We start from the raw sequence: 19,061 nt of genomic DNA on the forward strand, positions 1-19,061 counted from the left end.
GTTCCCTTTCAGTCTATAGTGTGGAACTTACACACCAAAAGTCAGAGGAAAGTCTGTTTCAAAATAACCATGAGAAGTGTAAAAATCCACGTGTTGTTTTGAATCATACAGGCAGGCCTTGAATTCATAAAGGTTTATGATCTGGACATTGTATGTTTAAATGAGGTAAATCAATTCTGAGATATTACAGAAAGTGTTAGAAGAGAAATATTGTGTACCTAATGTTATATGTCCATGACCACAGGCACACTTTACTTATTATGTAATCAACTGAGTGTTGTAAAGTTTTCTGAAGCATAACATATATAATTGGACAAATGCTGCAACCAATCATGTAAATTTTTCTCTAATCTGATTTAATAATGTGACCCCTGGGAGAATGAGTGTGCAGGTTTATAAGGCCTCAAGGAACATCTGTGGAAAGAATCTGACCCGTATTTGTCTCATCTGTAAAATATGAATGATGGATAGGACTAGATGGCTAATAGGATCCCTCATTGGTGCTAGAATTCTATGATTTATTCAGAATGGACAAACCTTGGGAGGTAGTAACCTAAAATATGTAAGCAGGGACTGGTTGAATATCTGCCAAGGAAAAGGGGTTCCATATGAACCTTTAGGAGAGAGGCTGAGTCCAAAGTTAAGTGATACAAACTCCCCCTCCCCCCGAAGAGAAGAAATATGACATGTGGAGGTAGATCTGAGGTCCAGAGCCTGGAACACAGGGTTTTATGTCTCAGAGACTATTATGAAATAGATTTGGTAACCAAATGTCTATATTATGCAATATGCTGTAATGGCTAAAAGAGATGCCATAGGTGCTCATAGCAGTTGCAGAACATCGAATTGCTTTCCGTATCTCAGTTTTCACTAAAAGCCTCCTATTCCAATTGAAACACAGGAATGCATGCTAATAATGCCATGGAATGAACAAATATTTTTTCTTACAACCCCTCACCTTTCTATGACATGGCCCCAGTGTATGATTTCTCATCATGCATTATACTCATAACAGTTGCTTTATGTAAACAAAAGAATACACAGTACAGTACAGCCCCTCAAGACACTGTCTCAACAGGCTGCCATTTGAATGAGGTTTGTGATTACAGCACTTTTAGCGTCATATCCAAGTGACAGTCCCTCTCTATTTGTTTTCAGGATTACCCTGGTTCTGCTTCTTCCTGTCCTGGTCCAACATGCTCTCCTGAAACACTTTTCATCCTACCGGTATGTCAACGTGTGCTTCAAATATTTGTCCTAACTAATATTTAACCCAATAAAGAAGGTGATTGTGCTGTAAAATCCTTAATGTTGAAGGAAGAAGAGAAAGAAGGAGAAGGAGATGGACAAGATCACTTCATTCCCTTCAATGGACCTAAGAAGCAGAAGTGCCCGCACTGTGTGAAAACCATACTGTAAGGACAAATAGGGTTGGATTTACAAAACCTCTGAGTTTTGTATGGGACTCAGTAAATTCACTGAGAATGTGTCCTATGCTCAGGATGCCGATCCATTCTACCAACAAGCTACACTGTTATGCCCTCTTCTGTCTAGGAACTTGAAAAAAAAAAAGTCATTTTAAAACACTACCAACCACTTTTAAGTACTGATTTTTTCAAAAAATATGGATAAGAATTCTAGAACAAAAGGAGGGAAAAACAGGAAAAAAGCAGCATATGTTTGTTCACAGCCTTGAGTTGGATTCCTGTTTTGTTATTGTAGAAAAAGTGTCCCATCTGCGACCATGGGTGCCACACTTTTTATTCAACCTATACGGAGATGTGAAGATGGAATATGAGGAGCCACCATGGGAAATCAGCTATCTTTTCCTCCAGTCTCATCAACCTGGCTCAATGAGCTACTCCAGTCCCATCCCAGAGGCAAGCTGAAGTCAAAGAGGAAAAGATGGTCATGACCTCAGCACACACACAGGAATGAGACCAGCGCAGCTCTTCTAGTGCGGACTGTGGAGCTCACATGGTGTCATGGCGCCTGCGGTGCAGAGACAGGTGGTCAGAGCGAGAAAAGCTCCGGTTGCAGTCTGTGCACCGGAAGGGCTTGATGCCTGTGTGCTTGCGGAAATGGCGAGTGAGCTCATCTGAGCGAGCAAATTTCCAGGAGCAGCCATCCCAGGTGCATTTATAAGGCTTCTCTCCTAAAAGGGGAAGATGAAAAAAAACAAGGGGAGTCAGAGATGTTTGGACACGGAAAAGATAACAGAGGCCATCAGCTTTTATGAAGGCTTTGGTCAAAAGGTGAGGCAATCACTTTGAAGACAGGCTCTTCTTCAACCTTACAGAAGTGCTAAGGAGAAGCTAAGGCGGCAGGCGCTGGCTCCAACAGGCCTTTGCTTGAATCCTGGCTCTACGACATACCAGCTGTGTGACCTGAAATAAGTAACTTCTCTCTGGCTGGGTCTCTGTTTAATCATCTCTAAAGGTGAAGAAAATAACTCGCAGGGCTGTTTGACACTTCTTTTCTGAACACAGCTAGTAAATGATAAACCCGGGATCCAAACTGAGGTCTTTGACACTTTACCCTGTACCACACTGTAGCAGCCATATCCTCTCCTCTAATGCCTCCCAGCAAATAGTCGGAAGTAGAGACATATACACAGAAAGAAAATGTGATTCACTAGAAGGAGCCCTCAGCTCAGTCTACAGGCCTTCTTCTGTGTCAGGGTTGAAATTAAAGTGCATGGAATGGAATGAGGAGAAGCACTAAGTCAAATTTTTTTAAATAGTTCATGCTCAGTATCTGCAGGTTGCATCTGGGTTATATATGGAATATGTATGCTCTGGATAAAAAGCTAAAAGAAAAAAGTAATAGAAAATACATTAACACAAGAGGTTCCCATTAGGGTGTGTAGATCACACAGTACATGTTTAAATACTCAGAACAAAGGCAATATCAATATACTTAAATGCAAATTATGAGATAAATTATTAACAGTAAGTGAATATCTGGAAAGTGAAGAGAAAAACTGTGGGAAAAGGACTTTCTCTTTTTACTTTTCACTTTTCTGTGTCAATTGAATGTTTTAAAAATCATGATATCGTATTTTATAATAAATTTTTTAATTTTCTTTGTTTTACATCTATTTTAATCATAGTTAACATACAGTATTATATTAGTTTCAGATGTACAACATAGTAATGTAATCATCTCACTAATTCTAAGACTCATAAAAGAGAGAAGAGTCATTATAATGGATCCCTCAGATATAAAGAGGGAAAATTATGAACAATTATATGCCCACAGACTACATAACTTAGAAGAAATGGGTAAATTCCTAGAAACATACAACCTACCAAAACTGGCTCAAGCCCTAACCGGTTTGGCTCAGTGGATAGAGCGTCGGCCTGCGGACTCAAGGGTCCCAGGTTCGATTCCGGTCAAGGGCATGTACCTTGGTTGCGGGCACATCCCCATTGGGGGGTGTGCAGGAGGCAGCTGATCGATGTTTCTCTCTCATTGACGTTTCTAACTCTCTATCCCTCTCCCTTCCTCTCTGTAAAAAAGCAATAAAGTATATTTTTTAAAAATTGGCTCAAAAAAAAAGTAGAAAGCCTAAATAGGCCATCAACAAATAAGGAGATTGAATCAGTAATCAAAAATCTTTCAACAAAGCCTGTCCGGTGTGGTTCAGTGGTTGAAGGTCGACCTATAAACCAGAAAGTCACAGTTCAATTCCTGGTCAGGGCATATGCCGGGGTTGTGGGCTTAGTCTCCAGTAGGGGCATGCTGCTGGTCAATGCTCAACCATTGAGCCACTCTGGCTGGGTCCCCTTCCACTCTTGCAACTCAATGCTTCCACCACAACTACTGCACTTAATATGCCCTAGCAATGCTGGGCTTCCGTCAGTTATTAGAACAAGACAAACTTATTCCCATCTCCTAGCTTTTGTACTCTGCCTAGATAAGAGCAACACTTTCCTTAAACTTTTGGCATAGTTGACTCCTTCTCATATTAACTATGTCGTTTAATGTAAGAACCTTTTTTAAAATACTGATTTGAACAACCTTTTAAAAAGCATTTATTAGACAACTGGGGAAATTTGATATTAAGGAATTTTTAGATTCCTTTCTTTGAGCACTTTAAATATCTCCTGCCACTCCCTTCAGCTTATTTTTAAATGTCCTTTGCCTTTTAAAGATATATTCTTAAGTATTTATGACAAAGATAATATGATGTCTGAAATCTGCTTCAAAATAATAGTATGGGATGGGGGAGTTCCTAGGGGTGTAGAGGGAACATAATTGGCCACATACTGAAATAATTGCTGAAGTTGTCTTTCTCACATAGATGCTTCTCTCTCTGTCTCTCCCCATCCCTTCCACTCTTTCTGAAAAAATCAATGGAAAAATATCCTCAGATGAAGATTAAAAAAAAAAAAAAAGAAAGACCTACAGGTGATCAATGGAGATGATGGCCATTCAGAAGTCACCAGGCTTAGTGTAGTCATAGGCTGGTTTTATAAAAGCTACCTTAGAGTAGGAACAAGGCATAAGAGTAAAAGCCATGAATGGAATCTGATCCATGAGTATAAATGGATCAGTCTTTGAAGACTTTCTTCCCTTCCTATCTCTCAGAGACTGTGCATGGTGTGTGTGTGTGTGTGTGTGTGTGTGTGTGTGTGTGTGTGTGTGTGTGTTGGGAGTGGGGTGAAGGTGGACAGACCTGTATGGATTCTGCGGTGGGCTTTCAGGTGAGAGCTTTTGGTGTATACTTTGCTGCATCCTGCAAAGTCACATTGGTGAATCCGTCTTCTTTTCAAGTCAAGGGACTCTTCTCCCTGCATTTGGGTCATTGCTGCTGGTCTGAGCAAAAAAAGAGAAATAGGGCCAACGAATGCTTTTAATGTGAAGTCTAAATAAATGGACATATATACAGTGGGACCACTTCATACATGCAAATTTAACACTAGACCCTTAAAAGAAGAAGTAGTATAGTACAAGCAATTCCCTCAACTAGCCCTTTCTGCTCAGTACGTGCAGGTTCCAGGAGGTGGCAATGTTTCCTTGGGTGGTTTCTGCTTCCAAACAGTGTGAACATTTCGCTCTAACAAGTCTCATACTTGTGTTTAAAGAAATATATTTTTCATACAACATGGTTGCTAAAACACAAGCCAACTACTTTATTAGTCCCAACACTGGACGACAAGGCTGCTTTAAACGTACAGAAAGAAACCCTATGCAACTGTACTTTACAAGAAATTTGCAGATTTTTCAAGGGTAAAATTGATGATCTACAATTAGAACCTAACTCTGCCATAATATGCATGCCTGTGCACATGTATGCACACAAACTCATACCTTTGCTGGAAAAGGTTTTCCTATATTTTGTTGTCCCCAAATTCTTACTATTGTGTCTAAGAATTTGTTCCATTTCTACCACAGATACACATATATACATAGAAAGGGACTTGAAGTAAAGACAAAGTACTCACTCTTGCTGCAGTCCCTGTAAGGCCAAGGATCCACTCTCATTTGCACTTTCCTCACTGTCACTTGGGACTTCCAGTGGAGACATGGACATGGGGTCAACTTTCACTAAAAGCAAAGAAAAGGAGCAATGTGGGCTACAAATATATGTGCCTCTATAATTTTCAGGATTCCCAGTTTGGCCCACAATGAGAAGGAGCAGAAAGAGAAATAAAGGAAAGGCAAAGATGGAAGAAGTGTAGAAGGAAGAGAAGAATATTTAAAATATTTAGCATAGCGGGAAACAGAAATTCCTTTGAGGGAAAGATAGGCAGGAACATTCTGGTACCACAAGAATAAGCTTCTTTAGGATAGTGAGTGAGACAGGACAGTGAGTTTCTCTAGGATAGGGTCTGGTTATGATTGGATTCTACCTCCAGCCCCCAGGACAGGGTCTGCTTAAAAGTCAGGTTCAATGTGTGCTTGTTGAATCATACTCTCTGAATAGTTCCCTGGCTGTCCTAAGACAAATGGTGATAATGCACCCTTCGGCTTTTGTGCTCCTAAATGAAAACAAGCCAATGAAACACATACCTGGTACCTAGTAGGTGTTTGATACATGTTACATCCTTCCTTTTCCCTATGTTGGAAGAAGCCCTCAAATATTTCTTATTATTAACTAGTGGTCCCTCTCGCAATCCGGGACCGCTGGCTCCTAACCGCTCACCTGCCTGCCTGTGTGATCACCCTTAACCACTCTGCCTGCCGGCCTCCTCACCCCCAACTGCCCCCGCCTGCTGGCCTGATCACCCCCAACTGCCCTCCACTGATGGCCTGCTTGCCCCCAACTGCCCCCCTCCACCGGCCTGCTGACCCCCAACTGCCCCCCTCTTGCTGGCCTGCTCGCCCCCAACTGCCCCCCCCCCCCCGCTACCAGCCTGCTCGACCCCAACTGGACCCCCTGCAAGCCTGCTTACCCCCAACTGCCTTCCCCTCCTGGCCTGATCACCCCAACCGCCTCTGCCTTGGCCCCACCACCATGGCTTTGTCCGGAAGGACGTCTGGAAGGTCTCCCAGAAGGTCTCCTGGTCTAATTAGCATATTACCCTATTATTAGTATAGATTACTTGTGTTTCTGACACCTAACAAAATTCAATCCTGTAGTCAGCAGTCTCCTAGATCTAGTAAAAGCTAGAAACTTAAGGATGCTAATAAGGTTAAATGAGGAAGGACCTGGCTAGTGCAATCACCTTCATACATTGATTGTACATCATTCACTAAAATGTTTTAAACTTGGCCCTGGCCAGGTGGCTCAGTTGGTTGGAGCATTGTCCTGTAAACCAAAAGGTTGCAGTTTCGATTCCCAGTCAGGGCACATACCTAGGTTGTGAGTTCAATTCCTGGTCCGGGTGCATACAGGAGGCAACCAATTGATGTTTCTCTCTCTTCTCTCTCTCTCTCTCTCTCTCTCTCTCTTTCTCTTTCCCCTCCTCTCTCTCCCCTGCTTCCTCTCTCTAAAATCAATAAACATATCCTCAGGTAAAGAAAAAGTTTTAAGTATGCATCTCAATATGTATATGTTTGCATGTATGTGTGTATGATATAAATGTGCTAGTATATTAAAATTTTGTGTACATTATGAAAATAAACAAAAAATAATATGTAAGGGGTGAGAAAATGCAAATAGAAATGCTGATACTTTCTCCTTGTGCTCTAATTGCTTTGGGCTAACGGTCTTAGCTTAGCTTGAAACTACATGAAACATTTTTAAAACATATTGTTTATTTAGAATGGCTCCAATGGACTGATGGATATTATGGTGGGAATTCAAAGCCCCTTCAAACCATCCCAAGGTGCTACCACTGTCTTGATCAGTAAATTCTCACACGGGGAATTTTATTTTTCCATTTCGTTTTTTGTTTGGTTCTCTCTCCCTGTACAAGAATTGATAACTGTATTTTAATTAACCTCCTCAGGAGATATCAAAAACAAGATTGTTAAGAATACTCACATTACCAAAGTTAACCTCTAGTCAATGATGGTGTTTTTATTCAAAAGAACATTGCAAAGTCTCAGCAATTTGATACTTGGTATGTTGTTTTTCAGCATCCTACATTTAGTGATGCAACAATCACAAGGCATTAGATTTCAAAGGTTGAAAACACTTAGAAAGTTGATTTTATATATACACTGAGTGGCTAGATTATTATGACCTCTGGATGTATAATAATCTGGCCACTCAGTGTCTATCCTATATAAAAGGCTAATATGCAAATTGTCCCCTCGACCGGGAGTTCGACCAGCAGGCAGGCTGGCCAACCGCCCATGTCCTCTCCCCCTGGCCAGGCTGGCTGGACCCCACCCATGCACGAATTCATGCACCAGGCCTCTAATACACACACACACACATACACACACACACACACACACACACACACACACACACACACACACTGAGTGGCCAGATTATTATGCATTCAGAGATCATAATAATCTGGCCACTCAGTGTGTGTGTGTGTGTGTGTGTGTGTGTGTGTGTGTGTGTGTGTACTAGAGGCCCGGTGCACAAAATTCGTGCACGGGGACGGGGGGTGTCCCTGAGCCCAGCCTGCAACTGCTCCAATCTGGGACCCCTTGAGGGACGTCCGACAGCCCATTTAGGCCCAATCCCAGTTGGACATCCCTCTCACAATCCAGGACAGCTGGCTCCCAACTGCTCGCCTGCCTCTGCCTGATTGCCCCTAACGGCTTCTGCCTGCCAGCCTGATCACCCCCTAACCACACCACAGCCAGCTTGATCGACACCTAACTGCTCCCTGGCCGGCCCAATTGCCCCCAACTGCCCTCCCCTGCCAGCCTGGTCACCCCTAACTGCCCTCCCCTGCCATTCTGGTCGCCCCCAACTGCCCTCCCCTGCTGACCTGGTCACCCCTAACTGCCCTCCCCTGCAGGCCTGGACCCCCCGAGCTGCCCTCCCCTGCAGTCCTGGTCCCCGCCAACTGTGCTCCCTGCAGGCCTGAGTCCCCCCCAAATGTCCTCCCCTGTAGGCCTGGTCCCCCCCCTAACTGCCCTCCCCTGCAGGCCTGGGTCCCCCCTAACTGTCCTCCCCTGCAGGTATGGTTCTCCCAAATTGCCCTCCCCTGCTGGCCCAGTCACCCCTAACTGCCCTTCCTGCTGGCCTGATCCCCCCCAACTGCCCTCCCTGCTGGCCTGGTCCCCCCCAACTGCCCTCCCCTACAGGCCTGGGTCACCCCCAACTGTCCTCCCCTGCAGGCCTGGTCCCCCCTAACTGTCCTCCCCTGCAGGCCTGGGTCCCCCCCTAACTGTCCTCCCCTGCAGGTCTGGTCCCCCCAAATTGCCCTCCCCTGCAGACCTGGTCCCCCCCAACTGCCCTCCCTGCTGGCCAGGTCCCCCCAACTGCCCTCCCTTGCAGGCCTGGGTCCCCCTCAACTGTCCTCCCCTGTAGGCCTGGTCCCCCCACCAACTGCCCTCCCCTGCAGGCCTGGGTCCCCCCCCAACTGTCCTCCCCTGCAGGCCTGGTCCCCCCCTAACTGCCCTCCACTGCAGGCCTGGGTCCCCTCTAACTGTCCTCCCCTGCAGGTCTGGTCCCCCCAACCTGCCCTCGCCTGCTGGCCCAGTCACCCCTAACTGCCCTCCCCTGCAGGCCTGGTTCCCCCAACTGCCCTCCCCTGCAGGCCTGGTGCCCCGCAACTGTCCTGCACTGCAGGCCTGGTCCCCCCCAACTGCCCTCCCTGACAGGCCTGGGTCCCCCCCAACCGTCCTCCCCTGCAGGTCTGGTCCCCCCAACCTGCCCTCGCCTGCTGGCCCAGTCACCCCTAACTGCCCTCCCCTGCAGACTTGGTCCCCCCCAACTGCCCTCACCTGCTGGCCTTGTCTCCCCCAACTGCCCTCCTCTGCTGGCCCGGTCACCCCTAACTGCCCTCCTTGCTGGCCTGATTGCCCACAACTGCCCTCCCCTGCAGACCTGGTCCCCCCGCCCCCCCACTGCCCTCCCTTGCAGGCCTGGGTCCCCCCCCAACTGTCCTCCCCTGTAGGCCTGGTCCCCCCCCAACTGCCCTCCCCTGCAGGCCTGGGTCCCCCCAAACTGTCCTCCCCTGTAGGCCTGGTCCCCCCCCCCAACTGCCCTCCCCTGCTGGCCTGGTCTCCCCCAACTGCTCTCCCCTGCAGGCCTGGGTCCCCCCCAACTGCCCTCCCCTGCAGGCCTGGTCCCCCCCAACTGCCCTACCCTGCTGGCCTGGTCTCCCCCAACTGTCCTCCCCTGCAGGCCTGGGTCCCCCCCAACTGCCCTCCCCTGCAGGCCTGGTCCCCCCCAACTGCCCTACCCTGCTGGCCTGGTCTCCCCCAACTGCCCTCCCCTGCAGGCCTGGGTCCCCCCAAACTGTCCTCCCCTGTAGGCCTGGTCCCCCCCCCAACTGCCCTCCCCTGCTGGCCTGGTCTCCCCCAACTGCTCTCCCCTGCAGGCCTGGGTCCCCCCCAACTGCCCTCCCCTGCAGGCCTGGTCCCCCCCAACTGCCCTACCTGCTGGCCTGGTCTCCCCCAACTGTCCTCCCCTGCAGGCCCGGTCCCCCCTAAATGCCCCCCTAAGTGCCCTCCCCTGCAGGCCTGGTCCCCCCCAACTGCCCTCCCCTGCTGGCCTGGTCTCCCCCAACTGTCCTCCCCTGCAGGCCCGGTCCCCCCTAAATGCCCCCCTAAGTGCCCTCCCCTGCAGGCCTGGTCCCCCCCAACTGCCCTCCCCTGCTGGCCTGGTCTCCCCCAACTGCTCTCCCCTGCAGGCCTGGGTCCCCCCCAAATGTCCTCCCCTGCAGGCCTGGGTCCCCCCCATCTGTCCTCCCCTGCAGGCCTGGTCCCCCCCCGCAACTTCCCTCCCCAGCAGGCCTGGGTCCCCCCTAACTGCCCTCCCTGCTGGCCTGATCGCCCACAACTGCCCTCCTCTGAAGGCCTGTTTCCCCCCAACTGTCCTCTCCTGCAGGCCTGGTCCCCCCAACTGCCCTCCCCTGCAGGTCTGGTCCCCCCCAGCTGCCCTCCCCTGCAGGCCTGGTTCCCCCAACTGCCCTCCGCTGCAGGCCTGGTCCCCCCCAGCTGCCCTGGGTCCCCCCTAACTGCCCTGCCTGCTGGCCTGATCGCCCATGGTGTATACTGCTTTGCCCTTGCTGGCCTGGTATTCCCCAACAGCCCTCCTCTGCTGGCCTGGTCACCCCCAACTGCCCACAACTGCCCTCCCCTGCCAGCCATCTTGTGGCAGCCATCTGTGTCCACATGGGGGCAGCCATCCTTGACCACATGGCGGTGGCCATCTTGTGTCTTGGAGTGATGGTCAATTTGCGTATTACTCTTTTACTATATATATATATATAAAGTTTATTTTATATTGAGCTGAAATCTGATTCCCAGTAAATTCTACCCACATCTCTTCCCTTTGGTCTTTCTAATTCATGCTAAATATTTATCAGCTCCTCATTTGACATGGATTTCAGTCCCTGAACCATTCTAATCTCTCTCCTCTAAGTATACTCCCAATTTCCCAACATCCTTCCTAAGGCATAACATCCAAAACTGACCAGAATGGTATAGATGTGGTGAAGCTAAATATCTTGAAACACTTCGAGAAGCCATATATTTTTCTTTGATCATTCCCATTTACAAACTACAATGTATCTACTACCAGGAGGGGAACTGGGTGGTTGGGCGATAGTGGTGAAAGGGAGACTTACTTTATACCTTTTTGAATTCTGAACTTATTTTAAAAATTAAGCAGAAGGAAAGATTATAGTAGATGAACTCTCTCCCGGACAAATGTCCAAGTTCATTCATCAAATTTTTTAAAATACATTTTTATTGATTTCAGAGAGGAAGGCAGAGGGAGAGAGATAGAAACATCAATGATGAGAGAGAACTATTGGCCGGCTGCCTCTTGCATACCCCACAATGGGATCAAGCCCACAACCCAGGCATGTGCCCTTGACCGGAATCGAACCTGTGACCCTTCAGTCCAAAGGCCGACACTCTAGCCACAGCCAAACTGGCCAGGGCTCATCAAATTATTTTTTGTGAGACAGCTATTATCTACCACTATGTTAGGTTCTCTGAAGACACCAAAAGAGTAATAAAACACAGTTTTGTCCTTGAGAAATTTACAATTCAGTTAGGAAGAATGCCCATATACTCTGATACAGGTGAGTAAAAAAGTAAAATGGAGGGTGACAGATGTTAAAATGAGGAGGAACATAAGGAAATGGCAATATTTCAAAGGAGACTTTTACCTGCAGGGGGAAAAAATAGTGTTAGGAGCTTAGCAGGAGCAAGTCTGGCTAAGTATGTAGGCCTAGAAACATTATCAACTTGTCTGCCAAAGCATTCCTAATGGCATAGAAGGATAAAAACACTCTCCTGAAAAATCCCAAGCCTAATAAGCGCAAAACTATTTTTGAAGTTTGTGTTTTATTTTAAAATGTTATTCAAATTTTACATTTTTCTCTTTAATAAAATCGTATTTTTAAAATATAAAATGTTTTAAATTACTGAACTCTCAAATAATATATAGGTTCCAGGAAGATATATAGTATTTCACTCAAGGATATGCATATCCCAGTTTGAGAAGCATGGGCTAAACAAAAGAGAGTCACTGTACATTCTTAAACATTGAAAAGACATGATAAAAACAGTGTGTATGAAAGATTGTGCTTGAAGCTGTGTGCCAGGATAATTGGAGGGGGTAAAAAGAGACAGGAGATAGGACAACTCAAAAAGAGAATAGATGACAGTAACTAAGATATGGAAACAGCCCAAGTGCCCATCAGTAGATGAGTGGATAAAAATAGCTGTGGTACAGACATCAATCAATGAACTTGTATGCATATATACATGACCCATGGACACAGACAATGGGGTGAGGGCCTAGCAGGGGGAGGAAGACGGGACCGGGCTGGAAGAGGCTAATGGGAGGAAAAGAGAACCTATGTAATCCTTTCAACAATAAAGATTTTAAAAAAGAAGCTGTAGTACATATATACAATGGAATACTATGAGGCTGTAAAAAAGAAGGATCTCTTACCCTTTGCAACAGCATGGAGGGACCTGGAGAGTATTATGCTAAGCTCTATAAGCCAGTCAGAGAAAGATGAGTACCACATGATCTTACTCATATGTGGAATCTAATGAACATAATAAACTGATGCACAAAATAGGTCCAGAGATATAGAAGCATGGAACAGACTGACAGATCTCAGAGCAGGGGGTGGGAAGAAGAGATTAACCAAAGAATACATATGCATATATGCATAGCACATGGACACAGACAATAGAGTGAAGGGCTGGGGTGGGGTGGGGTGGGGTCTGGGTGGAGGGAGGCAAAGATAGGGAAAATTGGGGACATCTGTAATAATGTCAATAAATAAGTAAGAGAATAGATTGATGGAGGTGAAGCTGAGGAAAGGGCCACAATGATGCTCACCTGATCCGGCATTTTTGCCATCTCCTCCAATGAGTGGGACTGTAATGGCTGCAGGGTTCCCATCTGCAGGCAAAGCAGTATACACCATGGGCAGCGATTGTACCACTACTGGGATGGTCTTCAGGCCACTCATTTTATTTGGCAGACCGACTGAGGGGATGGTATGAATCACATGGAAGATCTGCTGGCCACCAGTGCCCTGAGAGGAGGCCAGAATAGAGCCTGGAGTCAGAACGGTAGGGATGTTTGCTAAAGTGCCTGCATCAGATGTCGAAGTGGACACTACAGGAGTCTGGGGAGCAGGCTGTGGCTTGGGAGGACGGACTGGCGCTTGCAGCATGCTGGCAGGCTGGAGAGGAGCCTTGGGCTTGTGAAGGGAGAGGTCGACTGGTTCCACCTGGGGCAGGCTGAAATCATTGGCCAGAAGTTCTTCTGGGGGCTCGATCTTGATGTCATTAAACAGTGCTGGGTTCTCCATGGGGTTGGCATCCAGAAATGGTAGAGATGTCATATTATCTCTGCCTGCTGTCTTTGGGGGATCTCTGATTTGAACAGAGCTAGTGACCTGAAATCAATTAATAAACAAATGAGAGATGCAAAACAGTCAGTGCTAGTGCCCTGAAGAAGAGACATGCGAGCAATGAAAGGAAGATATCTCCATTCTCTTCTCACAGACAGAACATATCAGGAGTTGAAAGAAATGAGGCAGGAGTACATTAAAGAGGGAAAAGGAAGGGACACTTTCTTTCTTGAGGATCAGTACTAGGCACTGTATCAGGCAATTGATACAAATTGTTTTACAATAATCTTTATACTAATTCTGCAAGAATTAAAGTCAACACTTTCTAAGTATCCTATTTAATAAAGAGGGAATATGCTAATTTACCCTCACGCCGTCACAAAGATAGCAGCGCCCACAGCCAATAAGGAGAGAATATGCTAATAGACTGCCCCGCCCTCAAACATGGTGGCGCCCACAGCCAATAAGGAGGGAATATGCTACTTAACTGCCCTGCCCTCAAAGATGGCGGTGCCCACAGCCAATAAGGAGGGAATATGCTACTTGACTGCCCCGCCCTCAAAGATGGCGGTGCCCACAGCCAATAAGGAGGGAATATGCTAATTGACTGCCATGGCAAGCCTTGGATGGCAGCTGCCCAGCCTCCCAGGACCACCCGAGGCTCAGGTAACCAGAGCCAGCTGAGGCTTGCGCTGCCGGCAGTGGCAGCAGCAGAGGTGTGATGGGGCATTGCCTTCCCCTGATCGCCAGGTGGCCTCCCACCCCTGAGGGCTCCTGGACTGTGAGAGGGGGCAGGCCGGGCTGAGGGACCCCACTCCAGTGCATGAATTTTCATGCACCGTGCCTCTAGTCCACTATAAATACTGGGCTAAGTCCAGTGAGGGTACACATGAATGAGGTATAACCAAAAGTACTTATATACTAACTATAATAATAGAATGATGTGAGTAGTTTATAAGTCATAGTAAGCGATGCAGCAGACATATAAACGAGGTGTTTCAAAAAACGAAAATGGAGCCCAGCCAGCATGGCTCAGTGGTTGAGCATCGACCTATGAACCAGGAAGTCACGGTTCTATTCCCAGTCAGGGCACATCTGATCCCCAGTTTGGGGGTGTACAGGAGCAACTGATCAATGATTCTTTCTGATCATTAATGTTCCTCTCTCTCCTTCTCCCTTCCTCTCTGAAATCAATAAAAATCTTTTTAAAAGGGCACGAAGAAGCATCCATGTTTCATCTATGTAATTTAGTCAGGCTGCCATCTGCTTTCTCCCTCTGCTAGGCTATGGCACTCTTGATTTTTTTTCATTAACAATCCTGCATCTCAACTCAGGCCTTGTTCGGAGTCCAAATATTGCTTCAATCTGCTTCTCTAAGACATGACTCTGTGATTTGTCCCACTGTTTCACATACTTGTAAATTACTCAATCCCTCATGGGTGGCTACACTCCATTCAGGTAACAGAGCAGTAGAACCCTGTTGATGGTGGGGAGGAGGGAGGATAGGGAGAGGATGTTGTCAAAAAATGGCTGTTTAAAGTCCTCTGAATGCCCAAATCAACTTAAACTCTTATTTTTCCCACATTTCCCATGTGTCTCTTCATCTGGCTAGTCCCTTCCCAGATTAAAAAGGCAGAATACTAGGAATCTCTAAGAAAGAATAGGAAGAAGTATTTCTTCTTATAGTCTCTCTATCATGGCTATCAATAATTTTGAGAAATAAAGTTACAACAGAAAGCATAAGAAGAGGTTAAGTGTAGTATAATTTTCCACAAGAATATAGACTGTGGGTGTCGACAACAAGTAATAAGCAGAACCATATGAGTGACTGGTACAGGTAATTTAGCATTCCAGGAGCTCAAGTGTACTAGAGATTAGTAAGAGTTGGAGTTATCAGTGAAAGTTTTATGAAATAAATGGAATTGGAATTCGGACTCTAAGGAAACTGTGGTATTTGGTAAATCAGACAGACTGATTGAAGCACATGCTGGGCAGAAAGAATGGCATAGGAAAAGGTATCACTAAGAATCTTTTAGAAATGTTTGACCCAAATAGTTAATATTACAGAGATATTATTAATTTTCTTGGTTGTAATAGTGTTGATGTTGTTAGGAGAAAGTCAGTATTTATAGGTGATACATACTGAATTATTATTATTTTAATATATATTTTTATTGATTTCAGAAAGGAAGGGAAAGGGAGAGAAGAAATAGAAACATCAATGAGGAAAGAGAATTATTGATCGGCTGCCTCCTGCACGCCCCCTACTGGGGATTGAACAGCAACCCAGGCATGTGCCCTTGACCGGAATCAAACCTGGGAACCTTCAGTCTGCAGGCTGACACTCTATCCATTGAGCCAAACCAGGTAGGGCACATACTGAATTATTTAGGGGTGAAGTTTCTTGATGCAAATTGCTTTCAAAGGTAAGAAATGAGGAGAGAGAGAGAGAGAGAGAGAGAGAGAGAGAAGAGAGAGAGAGAGAGAGAGAGAGAGAGAGAGAGAGAGAGAGAGAGAGAGAATGAGAGAAAGAATGAAAATGCGAGAATATATGCCAAAATGTTAAGAGTAATAAATTGGAGAGGGGAGAGATATATACTACAATATGAACTCTAAAGCTGCTCATACACTTGGTCCAAGAAATTGTACTTTCAGGAAATAATCAGAAACTAGAAACAAAGGGCAGGTGGCAACAATTCATTGGTGATATAAGAATTTGAAGAAGGGGGAGCAGCATGTGTGTACTGAGCTAGAGAGCCACCCATCAATCCTACCTCATGACATAAACAAATCATACAATGGACCAAACCAGGAGGCTTCTGCCCACTAGGATGTGGCTAGCACAGTCTTGTTATAGAATACAAGCTCTGGGTCTTTGTCCCCTGGGGCCTGACCAGTGTTCTGTGGCCATGCACCACAAGCACCTTTGCTGTACTAAAACCAAGGTATCTTGGAAATGACAAGAAACAAAAAACAAGTGATTAGATCATCTACTATCCAGAATTTCTACACATTGACCCAATTTCAAAGTGCTTCAAATTCTGGAACCTTAATATACTTAAACAACACATTGAAAAACATTTTTCAAACTGTACTTAGGTGTACAGAGATTTGAAAATAAGGTAGTTATGCATGCTTGACAACATTTTACTATTTTTTATTACAAGTCCAATAGATTTTTCTCTAACACTTACACTCAGCTTCCTTTTTTTTTTTTTTTTTAATCCTCACCAGAGGATATTTTTCCATTGATTTTTAAAGAGGAAGGGAGGTGGGGAGAGAGAGGGAAACATCGATATGAGAAAGACACATCAATTGGTTGCTGGTAAGTTGAGGGATTGAGCCTAAAACCTAGGTATGAGGTACGTGCCTTTGACCTGAATCGAACCCAGGCCCTTTAGTCCATCAGGGCTCAGTTTCCTTTTAGTATTAACTATGACTAAGAACCAGCAAACAGCAGATGTTTGGGAACAATTAGCAAGTGTTGATGTGCAAATAGTCCCTAAATGGTCACAGCTACCAATATCATTAAAACAGTACAAAGGCATCATATGTACATGCAACTTAAACAACTTCAATTGTACACCAAGGGCAAAATATTTAATGATTAAAAACATTTTCATAAAATCTGACTCCTAATATAAGCCAGACACTTTATCTGGTGACTTTGAAAAAAGGGATCTGGCCAAGCTGGGATGGCTCAGTGGTTGAGCGGGGACCTATGAACCAGGAGGTCATAGTTCAATTCCCGATCAGGAAATCAAATTCCCAATCAGGGCACATGCCCACATTGCGGGCTTAATTCCCAGAGGGGGCCTGCAGGAGGCAGCAGATTAATGATTCTCTCTCATCATTAATGTTTCTATCTCTCCTTCTCCCTTCCTCTCTGAAATCAATAAAAATATATTTTAAAAAAGTAAAAAAAGATCTGTACTGGATATATAAAACTATATACTTAATTTTATAAACAATTTAGAGATTTTTAAGGGTAACTTTGACTGTATTTGGGTTTCACATATGCAATAACTTTAGAACTTAACCATGAGCAAAATGGGACTTCCACATCTAACATAGAGTGCTTGGCTGTAAAAAACATCATCTGTTTTGCCCTGGCCGGTGTTGCTCAGTGGTTGGAGCATGGGCCCATACTTGGAAGGGTGGGGAGTTCAATTCCTGGTCAAGGGCATGTACCTGGGTTTCATATTTAATCTCTGGCTCCAAAGGGCCATGTGCGGGAGGCAGCCAATCTATATGTCTTTCTCACATTGATGTTTCTCTCTCTCTTTTTCTCTCTCCCACTCTCTCTCTGAAAAGCAATGGAAAAAATATCCTCGGGTAAGGATGAACAACAACAACAAAAAAAAACATAATCTGCTTTGAATCCTTGCTGTGGGGACATCCAAGTTCACAATTTTCTTATGTGTAAAATTGGAACATTAAGCATACCTATCTGTGATGGTTAACTTTATGTGTTAATGTGGCTGGGCCACAGTGCCAAGATATTTGGTCAAATGTTATTCTGAATGTTTTCAGTGAAGGTGTGTTTTGGTTTGGGATTAATATTTAAAGCACCAGACTTTGAGTAAATCATATCACCCTTCATAATGTGGGTTGGCATCATCAAACCACTTGAAGGCCTTAATAGATAGACTGACCTCCTTCAAGCAAGCAAGAATTCTTCCAGCAGACTGCCCTTGAACTCAAACTTCAACTTTGCCTTGGCTCTCCAGCCTGCCAGCCTACCCATTAGATTTTGGATTCACCAAGATTCCACAATAATGAGAGCCAATTTCTTAAAATATTTCTCTCTCTCTCTTTAGATAGATAGATAGATAGATAGATAGATAGATAGATAGATAAATAGATAGATAGATGATAGACACACAGATAGATATCTTTATATATAAAACAAAATTATATCTATATCTACATATCTATATTGAGAGAGAGATATTGAGACATACACATTCTGTTGGTTTTTTTCTCTAGAGAACCCTGACTAATACACTACCCAATAGAATTATTATGAAGATTTAATAAGACAATGCATTTAATCTTCAGAGTGCCTGAAATATGGAATAGTGCTAGATAAATGATTGCTGTTTTATACCAATCTTGCCCCTATTGCTTTGATCCCAGAGGCTGTTCCTTTAAGGCCAGATCTACTCCCTATTTGAATCTGAAGACTGAGCATTCAGGTACTTCTTACAAACCTCCCTTCTTCATCCCTTCTCAGTCCTCAATACGTTGTTAGACATAGACAAGAAAAATGATCTTCTGCTCAATATTGATTATGAGGCACTCAACAGTATTATGGCACAATATTAGTATCTCTTTTTCCTAATAACTGACCTGTTTGAATACATGCATTGAGCCACCTTCTGAATTAAGCTGGGCCTTCAAGTTGTTTATGAATTGATCCATATCTGGAAAAGAGACAAGAGAAAGTTAATTTTAAAATAGGATCTAACCCACTATATTCACATACAATACGTCATTTACTAGTATTCTTGGTTACACCTGTTTGTGTTTTTATTAACATGATTTCTCAAGATTTACTAGGTACTGAGAAGTCAGCATTTGGACAACATTCTAATTTATATATTATGTTCATCAAGATGGCCCTGGCTTGTCCTCAATAATATG

At 45.0% G+C, this 19,061-nt stretch overlaps 1 protein-coding gene across 1 annotated transcript in view; it reads right to left on the bottom strand.

The window, feature by feature from the left end:
* Positions 1-702: 702 nt before the first annotated feature.
* Positions 703-19,061, bottom strand: part of KLF8 (KLF transcription factor 8) — a 79,993-nt gene continuing 61,634 nt past the window's right edge. Inside the window, exons 2-6 of the mRNA XM_080652499.1 lie at positions 18,768-18,841; positions 12,896-13,460; positions 5,451-5,553; positions 4,682-4,821; positions 703-2,155 (exon numbers count right to left, since the gene is read on the bottom strand). Coding sequence (XP_080508625.1) covers positions 1,974-2,155; positions 4,682-4,821; positions 5,451-5,553; positions 12,896-13,460; positions 18,768-18,839 — 1,062 coding nt within the window. The 5' untranslated portion in view covers positions 18,840-18,841 and the 3' untranslated portion in view covers positions 703-1,973. The remainder of the gene's footprint in view (positions 2,156-4,681; positions 4,822-5,450; positions 5,554-12,895; positions 13,461-18,767; positions 18,842-19,061) is intronic.

This window comes from Plecotus auritus (genome assembly GCF_963455305.1).
Source record: "Plecotus auritus genome assembly, chromosome: X".
NCBI lineage: Eukaryota > Metazoa > Chordata > Mammalia > Chiroptera > Vespertilionidae > Plecotus > Plecotus auritus.